The following is a 10,000-nucleotide window of genomic DNA, read 5'->3' as shown; positions in this document are numbered from 1 at the left end:
AACTGGTGCATGAAGAGCCACTGAGGAGAGCATGTGGCTTGTGGCTGGGCCAACTGGAGCCAATATGGACACCACTGGAGCACACAGTAGGAGCCATTGATTTGATACCGTGTTTCCTTGACTGCAACATGATTGCTCCTTGCCAGGTCCAGCTCAAAACAACTTGGAAGCCTCATGGAAGACGCATGGTGTACGCATGGAACGGGGAAACACAAAAAATGGCTTACACTGTAGATGCCGATTATGTAGGTGTAACAGCGAAAGTTGTTGAGTGCCCACCAAGGTTTACCAGATAACATATTCCATTACATTACATATACATATTAAATAGATAATAATAAATTGACAGTGAAACTCTGTAGTGTCAACATGACAAAAGCCATGCAGACACCACAAAAATATAATTTGGCACCCCAACACTGGAGCCAATTCGAAGCCCATCGGAGCCAGAATGAGGCCCACAGTCAAGAGCCAAATGGAGTCCATCAGAATCAGGAGCCAGACCCACAGGAGGCAATATGGTCCCTATTAGAGCTGATATGCAACCCATCCAAGGAGCTAAAATGCTAACTTGTCTTGTCTTGTTTCGCCTTCACAATACCATCTGGGAACCCCCCGCAGTCGACACATTTCCAAATGATGCTCTTTATAAAAAAGACCTTGAATGCGATTGGATTAAAAACCTGTCCTCATCTTCCCTGACGTGTCCCTTCAGCCACTAAACATTGACTTGTGACGCAGCTGAAAACGACAGGTGGAAGAGGAGCCATAATGCCGCCCATCTTTAGATCCTCAGATGGTTGAGACGTGAGGAAACCGGAACGCTGGTGGTCAAGGGCAGTCATGGGTAAACGGTTAGGGTGTCACACTTGCAGCCCAAAGGTTGTCGGTTCGACTCCCGACCCACCAGGTTGGTGGGGGGAGTAATTAACCAGTGCTCTCCCCCACCCTCCTCCATGATTGAGGTACCCGGAGCATGGTACCGTCCCGTCACACTGAGGGCTGCCCCCTTGCACAGGTGAGGCATAAAATGCAATTACGTTGTGTGCAGTGTGCAGTGAACACTTGTGTGCTGTGGAGTGCTGTGTCACAATGACAATGGGAGTTGGAGTTTCCCAGGTGGGCTTTTGAAAAGCAGCCAGATGGCATAAAGGGACACTGTGTGAGATTTTTGGTTGTTTATTTCCAGAATTCATGCTGTCCATTCACTACTGTTACCTTTTTCATTAATACTTACCACCAGCATCAAATTCTAAGTATTCATTATGACTGGGAAAATTGCACTTTTCATACATGAAAAAGGGAATCTTCTCCATGGTCCGCCATTTTGAATTGCCAAAAATAGCCATTTTTAGTTGCAAAAACGACTGTACTTGCACCATACTAGAAAATATTTGTTTATTACTTAGTAAACTTCCATGTAAAGATCAAATTTGGCAATAGGCAACCCAGTTTCAATGAGCAGCATAGTTGCAGTACCTTTTTTGACCATTTCCTGCACAGTGTCCTTTTAAGTCATGTTACTAAAACCTCTGGAAAGGAGGATTCAGCATGGCAACCCCGGGTACTTGTGGTTTGAACTATAATCCCGTCCCTGTTAGTGTGAAATTGCTTATTGGTTCTGAGAGGAGACAAGAGCAGAGGCTGCATGTTGGTTTGGGAACATTTCCAAAGATATTTGCTTGTATGAATGACTGTACGGAATGGATTATTATTCATTTCACATTTGACTTGGCAGACTGAAGGATTGTGTGTGTGTGTGCGTGCATGTGTGTACATGTGGTGCTCTCTCAAATCCAAACACTTCAGGCTCTTGTATCTGCAGAACTCTTTGCATCATAACTAAGGACCTCAACCAGTATCCAACCAGCACCTGACGGCTTGTGAACCTACACAGAGGAACTCTACCCTAGGATAAACATCTTGTGGGGAATATCAATGTTGGGCCCCCCCTTGACAGATCTCTCCTTTCTTGTGCGACACCATGCCGAGATGTAATAATGGAGTAACCGAGAGCCGAATCTCCCTCTGGCTTCGCTCAATGCTCAGCGTCATCCATAATTGATAAAAAGGAGATTGTGGAAGAGTTCACACAATCACCATCTCCTCATAATCCATCTATGCTTGTAGCTCAATAAAGGCTTTGTGGGAAAACATTGATGATCTATTCCCCTTCGTCGACAACAGGAGGAGATGGATTGCATGTGAACACTAACTCGAGGCACTTGCAACCAAGACCAACATTCTTTCTCCAAGGACAACCTGAGCACACACATGCACCGACCGAAAAACTATTTGTGTGTGTATTTGTGCATGTGTGTGTGTGTGTGTATTTGTGCGTGTGTGTGTGTATTTGTGCGTGTGTGTGCGTGTGTGCGTGTGTGTGTGTATTTGTGCGTGTGTTTGCGTGTGTGTGTGTATTTGTGCGTGTGTGTGCGTGTGTGTGACTGCTCTGTCCTCAGATGATCTCTGTTCTAGCAGTTCATGTGTTCAATGTGTTTCACAAGACTCTGACAACTTCCTGAATTCTAGTGAGATTTCCAGTATGTCTGTGTATGGTGTGTGTTTGTATGCGTGTACCCTAGTGGGGTTTGCACTGTGTTGCGTGTGCCTGTGTACCGTAGCTTGCCCCCTAGATTTCAAAATGATGCAGATTGCAGTCTTCTAGCGTATGTAGCTCCACTTGTGCCCTTAGTGGAAATCTAATTCAGTGTGTGTGATCACAACAGTATGTGGTTTCAGTCTTGTACTCTTACGTATGTGCCTGTGTCAAGAATATACTACATGTGCACGAGTGCATGTTTTGTGTTAACTTTCCGTCTGACTCCATTTCTGTTTTATAGCTCTTCATCTAAAGATTGTGATCTGCCATGTTGCCTTTCTCTGTGTGTGTGTGTGTGTGTGTGTGTGTGTGTGTGTGTGTGTGTGTGTGTGTGTGTGTGTGTGTGTGTGTGTGTGTGTGTGTGTGTGTGTGTGTGTGTGTGTGTGTGTGTGTGTGTGTGTGTGTGTGTGTGTGTGTGTGTGTGTGTGTGTGTGTGTGTGTGTGTGTGTGTGTGTGTGTGTGTGTGTGTGTGTGTAGCTCTTCATCTAAAGATTGCAATCTGCCATGCTGCCTTTCTGTGTGTCTGTGTGTGTGCGTGTGTGTCTGTGTGCGTCTGTGTCTGTGCGTATCTGTGTGCGTGTGTGTGTGTGTGTGTACCAACCTCCGGGGTCCTTGTCAGGATTGTACTCTAACGCGTTGCTGCATATGAGGCCGACGTCAGCGAGGAAGTCCTTGGCCACCAGATACTTGTGTGTATCGATCTTCGTCATGATGGTGGAGAGATCCATAGGCTGACGAATCACCTCCAGATAGTCCGACACCTGGGGGGGAGAGAGAGAGAGAGAGAGAGAGAGAGAGAGAGAGAGAGAGAGACAGACGGAGAGCAGAGAGAAGAGGGAGAGAGAGAGACAGAGACAGAGACAGAGACAGAGACAGAGACAGAGACAGAGACAGAGACAGAGATAGAGAGAGAGAGAGATAGAGAGAGAGAAAGAGAGAGAAATGGATAGATAGACAGATAGATAGATAGATAGATAGATAGACAGATAGACAGATAGATAGATAGATAGATAGATAGATAGATAGATAGATAGATAGATAGATAGATAGATAGATAGATAGATAGATAGATAGGTGAGTGAGTGAGTGAGTGTGTGTGTGTGAGTGTGAGCGTGTGTGTGTGTGTGAGAGAGAGAGAGAGAGAGAGAGAGAGAGAGAGAGAGAGAGAGAGAGAGAGAGAGAGAGAGAGAGAGAGAGAGAGAGAGAGAGAGAAAGAGAAACAGACAGAGAGAGTTTAGTTAGTCATGACTGTGGATAGATCTACAGGGTGACGGATGACTTCCAAGCAAGAGTGCGACTGACAACACTTGACATATGGGATCATTACAGAACATGGTTGTCTACTAGCTGTGTTGTATTGTCAGTTTGTATGTTGCATTGTGTGTACCTGCCTGTCTTGTTTAATAAGGTGCTTTAAGAGTGTGGGTTTTTGAACATTCTATAAAAAGAATGCGTTCTATAACAATGCAAGATTCTAAAATTACAACATTTTATTGAATGGCGCCCAGAATTCTATAGAACTTTCACTGCATATTCGAACATTCCCGTCACACTCTTTAAGGTTAATGTATACGTGCATGTGTATGCATGTGATTTGTTTCCTGTAGGAGGAATCTTTGAATGCGGGGGAGTACTTTTAAAAGGTTTTAATGGAATAAGTCTCATGCCAGAACACAAAGACGAGGGACGAGGCATAGAAATGTCTAGATGTAGCCAAATACATGCAGTATGTGAATGAGATTCTCTTAAGCTATACATACTCATGACATGGGGGCAAAGTTGAAGTTGAGGTAACCCGCCATGAAAAAATAGATAGTGGATACCTTGGTATGGGTCTCTCAACACTTCGACATCTATGGGTTTGCAAAAAAAATGAGGATGCGATTGTGTGCATGTGTGTGTGTGTGGTATGTTGATGCGCGTGTGTTTCTCTCAGCTCCTCGATGTCGATGGGTTTCCTAAAGGAAGTGCTTGTGTGTGTGTCTGTGTGTGTCCGTCTGTGTGTGTGTGTGCTTTCCAATATGCGACCTTGCTTACTCCACTTGTGCTTGTGGCCTCGCCCCGCCTTCTGGCCCCTCCTCCGTGGAATAAACAATGAAGTTTTCTCAGCTGTCAGCCTAGCCACAACAACTTTTGGGGAACTGTTTCTCATTCACCATCCCAATTGCAAATGAGAAAAAGACTTTACAATTGAGCTTTTGCAAGATATTGCTGTATAATGCTGTTGTCAGTGATGTCATCATGACATATTACTTCCTGGTACGAGGCCACAAGCACAAGTGGAGGAAGCTAGGTCACATATTGGAACGCACCCTGTGTGTGTGTGTGTCTGTGTCACCTCCTCGATGTCGACGGGTTTGCTGAAGATGAGGAAGCGCTTGTGTGTGTGTGTGTGTGTGTGTGTGTGTGTGTGTGTGTGTGTGTGTGTGTGTGTGTGTGTGTCTGTGTCACCTCCTCGATGTCGATGGGTTTCCTAAAGGAAGTGCTTGTGTGTGCGTCTGTGTGTGTCCGTCTGTGTGTGTGTGTGTGTCTGTGTCACCTCCTCGATGTCGACGGGTTTGCTGAAGATGAGGAAGCGCTTGTCGGTGGCGAGGCGCCGCGTGACGTCCCTGAGAAAGAGGCGCAGCTCGCGCAGTGTGTTCTCCTCCTGCTCCTCCAGGCGACCCCGCTCCTCCGCAGACAGCTGGCGAGGACCCCGCACCTCCTCCACCTCCAACTCCTCCACCTCCACTGCCGCTAGTAATGGGGAGAAGAGGAGTGCAGGGTTCATACACTTTTTCACCATTTTTTTCCCATGACTTTTCCATGACTTTTCCAAAACCTTTTTCTGAATTTCCAGGACCGAAAAACCAATGACCAATCGCGGGTGGGGGCGTATTAGGCTATATTACAGGCTATATTACGTAGCCTATATGATAAATATGTAATTACTGTATATATTTATACTATAGACTATGGCATATTATATTATATATATTACATAGCCTATATTACAAATATGTAAAAAATAAACATATTCATACTATAGGTTATCTTTTACTACAAGCTATAAGCAACCATTATACTTCATGTTGTATTACATTAATTCTGCTATTATTCACCAATGTTATATAATTCGCTTGTCTAATGTACAGTCAGAAATGAAAATGAATAGGCCTAGGCCAGCCTATAGCAAATTAGGTCGTGAAATCATCATAAAGACACATTTGTATCAACATGCTCTCTATGGAGATGGATAAATGCTCATCCTGCCCAAGTAAGAAATCATAGGCCTGCCTACTACACCTGCCTAAGCACAACAGTCCAAAGCTCCTGTAAGAATGATAATGTTGTCATTTGTTGTGGTCGTTGCTGGAGCAAAAAAAAAAAAGAGAGAGACTGCACTGTTCGTGGCATAGTTCTAGTCTGACGCCCACTCAAGGAGATGCTAGGGTGAGTTTCATTTTGTGTTACAACGATCTGACCGATTTGAAAACAAAGCCACAGATGACTTTTTCAAACTCTAGTCACGCTGCCGTTTACACCGTATTTCAAAACAGGCGCGTCATGCAGACATTGGTAATCGTTTGGCTCGCGGTCAGCTGCACATAGACTACTGTACGGATTTCATGTAATCTTTCAGCACACTGGACAAGTTCACTCGCAGGCAGCAGGTGCATTGCTTATCAATATCAAAATCTCGGGGCTTACCGAAAGCATAAAGGTTCGCTTGGTGCCCTATCTGGCAAATTAAACCAAGACCAAACAGGTTTTAGGATTGTATTCCTTTTGGCATTAGCTACGTTTCAGTGGAACCGCTAAATATTTTAAAACGCGTATAACTGCTAACCTGTTAGTAGCTGAGGAGGTAACCGCCTGCTGTATCTTGCCCTTCAGGTGGCTAACAAGTGCGGCTGCTTTGCCCATATCGGACGGACACATCACAACTTTCGTCCTCTCCAGCCATTGTTGATCATCTTTTCAGAAAGTTAAGCCGCGCATTGTTGAAGTAACACTTCGCGACATGCTGTAATATCGTACAGAACCACATTTCTTTTCTAGGATTAGAGCTATGATCACCTCTCACCACCACGCACACACTACATCTAGCTCGCGCGTTACGAGGCGGGTTGCCAGGTGTGACTGATTTCTAGCGCCAAAAACGCTTGAAACCCGCCTGGAGCCATTACAACATGCGTTATTTGAAACCCACTCAATTTGGCAACACATGGTTAAGTAGACGCAGCCTGCACTAGACAAAATTTCCACGAGAACTCTGGCATTTAGATTTTATTACGCCGTGGCATCAACTTCATAAAGATAATTGATGAAACACTGGATGGATTTCCATGACTTTTCCAAAACTTTTGACCAAAAATACGTTTTCCATAACTTTTCCAGGCCTGGAAATTTGAATTGTCAAATTCCATAACTTTTCCAGGTTTTTCATGACCGTACGAACCCTGGGAGTGGAAAGGCTCAATAAACCACGTGTTCTCCTAACGCTCCTCTACAGACAGCTGGCGAGGACCCCGCACCTCCTCCACCTCCAACTCCTCCACCTCCACTGCCGCTAGTAATGGGGAGAAGAGGAGTGGAAAGGCTCAATAAACCACATGTTCTCCTAACGCTCCTCCGCAGACAGCTGGCGAGGACCCCGCACCTCCTCCACCTCCAACTCCTCCACCTCCACTGCCGCTAGTATGGGGAGAAGAGGAGTGGAAAGGCTCAATAAACCACACGTTCTCCTAACGCTCCTCTGCAGACAGCTGGCGAGGACCCCGCACCTCCTCCACCTCCAACTCCTCCACCTCCACTGCCGCTAGTATGGGGAGAAGAGGAGTGGAAAGGCTCAATAAACCACACGTTCTCCTAACGCTCCTCCGCAGACAGCTGGCGAGGACCCCGCACCTCCTCCACCTCCAACTCCTCCACCTCCACTGCCGCTAGTAATGGGGAGAAGAGGAGTGGAAAGGGTCAATAAACCACGTGTTCTCCTAACGCTCCTCTACAGACAGCTGGCGAGGACCCCGCACCTCCTCCACCTCCAACTCCTCCACCTCCACTGCCGCTAGTAATGGGGAGAAGAGGAGTGGAAAGGCTCAATAAACCACATGTTCTCCTAACGCTCCTCTGCAGACAGCTGGCGAGGACCCGCAGGAGAGGGTTAAAAACTTAAGAGAAGCCCAGCCATCGGGTGCTGGGCACTGGACTGCTATGCGGGCGTTCGATTCCCGACCCGGGTCATTTCCGGATCCTCCCCAGTCTCTCTGCTTCCCACTCCTTTCCTGTCCCACTCTTCACTGTCCTGTCAAAATGAAGTTGTCGTATTTTTGTATTTATGCAAGCTGTAAGACACCTCAAGTTCCAGCTGGAATAATAAAAGTACTCTTCTCTCATCTGCCGTAAAAGGCAAAGAGCCGTTAAATTTAGTTTAGACTGAACATGGTCTTCATAACACCATCTTGTGACAAAGCCTTATGGGCCAAAATGTGTCCCATTTTAGAGATATTGCGATGTATTGCTATGTCAAATTTGCAGAAACTACAATATCCAACCTAATACCAATCATATATTTGAATTTTCTGGGCCAATATTTACAGATATTTCGGCATAGCATACGGTTGCAATGAATCAATCCACTCATTTCAGTGGCAGAAGCTGCCGTCAGAGCTGATTAGTCTGCCTGTACAAACCCATCAGGTCAAATAAACAGCCAGCACAGAAGCAGCTACCAGGGCTGCCAAGTGGCAGCACATCAGAGCAAACCGTCTTCATTTCTGCATTAGGTACCTCTGAATGTTTTCACGCCAACCGCGAAAATGGAAAATTACACATTTGCAGACAACGTTCTCATTTTTTTTAATTATCATTGCCATCATCACCATCCTAATTGTCTAAAAATGACTACATCTCTCTCTCTCTCTCTCTCTCTCTCTCTCTCTCTCTCTCTCTCTCTCTCTCTCTCTCTCTCTCTCTCTCTCTCTCTCTCTCTCTCTCTCTCTCTCTCTCATTCAAATTCTCTCTCTCCATGCTGGTGTGCTTATGAGCCATACTGATGAAAGGACCAGTACTGCTTTACAACGCTAACAAACAGCCCGTACTCTAAATTGAATACACTCATTGCTCATTATATTAGTAATTACCTCCAGAAAATACCATTTTAAGTGCACAACTTGCCAGTTAATGGAGAACTTATCACTCAAGTGAGGTTGGAAACCCCTCTGCAGTGAAGATTGCAAACTGCTAAACGCTAACTTTGAATTGAAAAGATTGACTGCCTTCAAACTAGGGATGCACCGGATCCTGATTTTTAGGATCCTGCCGGATACCGGATCCACTGCTTAAGATCCTACCGGATCCGGAACCGGATACCGGATCCTACGAAAGGGTTGAAACACATAGCCTACTCGCACACGTGGACCCTTTTTATCACGTTGGCTCAAACTATTTTGACTGAAAAGCCTCGGCTACCGGATCCTGGATCCTGGAACCGGATCCGGATCCTGTGGAAAAACCCTATTATCCTGCCGGATCCGGATCCGGAACCGAATCCGGTGCATCTCTACTTCAAACACATGTGTAGGGGCCTATGAAATCCGTTTTAATTTTTCTCAAATTCCGTTTTAATTTTTCCCAAATTCCGTTTTATTTTTTCTCAAATTCCGTTTTTTTCGGATTTATTTTTTGCCAAATCGGATTTTTTACATTTTTGAACTTATTTTCCCCTTTCACCCCCCCCAACAACTAGTTATTTAGTTCAATGGACAGAGCCAACCACTCATGGTTGAATGGTAGGTAGAGAAAAGAAAAGTAAAATTACCTACTAGCTTTTTGTAATATCAGCTCTCAAAAATATTCCAGGTAATAAGATAGCTGAAATGTACATGCGCATATATTCTATTAAATACACGTGACGCACCCAACTAGAAGGCGAATTCACTTCTGGTGCATTGAAGTTGTATCTGCAATCTGTATGCTGCATCAGGTTTTCTGGAATAAGTTTTGCTATATTGCAAAGTGCAGCTACATTAGAGACATTTTTGGTCACGTTATATGTAGGCATTAAATAAATAGCCTCGCAAAGTCCCTACCGTCTACCGTTTCACACAAACACATGTTTTACAAGACGGCCGTTTTCTTCTGATGATGACTTGACCCTTTTTCAAAGTTGCTGCTAACTTTTAGTCACTATGCTCCGTGGCCAATTAAGTAAACAAGACATGATCAAAGCATTGCCTGATCAGTTTTTATTTTACAGCGGTCACGTCTGTTGTAACAAACTCCAAACTCGTGCCTCGCGTCGGATGATTCCATTGTTTATTAAAGTGCAGTGGAGAGCCGCCCGTCTTTTCTGTGTCGCATCGCATTGTCTTGGTAACAGACGGTCAGGACAACGCGTTTATGCCTGACCTCACC

At 45.1% G+C, this 10,000-nt stretch overlaps 1 protein-coding gene across 1 annotated transcript in view; it reads right to left on the bottom strand.

Moving 5' to 3' along the window:
* The window catches only part of atad2b (ATPase family AAA domain containing 2B), a 139,409-nt gene that overhangs the window by 76,830 nt on the left and 52,579 nt on the right, over positions 1-10,000 (bottom strand). Inside the window, exons 21-22 of the mRNA XM_063223422.1 lie at positions 5,142-5,306; positions 3,204-3,363 (exon numbers count right to left, since the gene is read on the bottom strand). Coding sequence (XP_063079492.1) covers positions 3,204-3,363; positions 5,142-5,306 — 325 coding nt within the window. The remainder of the gene's footprint in view (positions 1-3,203; positions 3,364-5,141; positions 5,307-10,000) is intronic.

Source organism: Engraulis encrasicolus, chromosome 18 (assembly GCF_034702125.1).
Source record: "Engraulis encrasicolus isolate BLACKSEA-1 chromosome 18, IST_EnEncr_1.0, whole genome shotgun sequence".
Classification (NCBI taxonomy): domain Eukaryota; kingdom Metazoa; phylum Chordata; class Actinopteri; order Clupeiformes; family Engraulidae; genus Engraulis; species Engraulis encrasicolus.
This window is presented reverse-complemented; position numbering and strand designations above follow the sequence as displayed.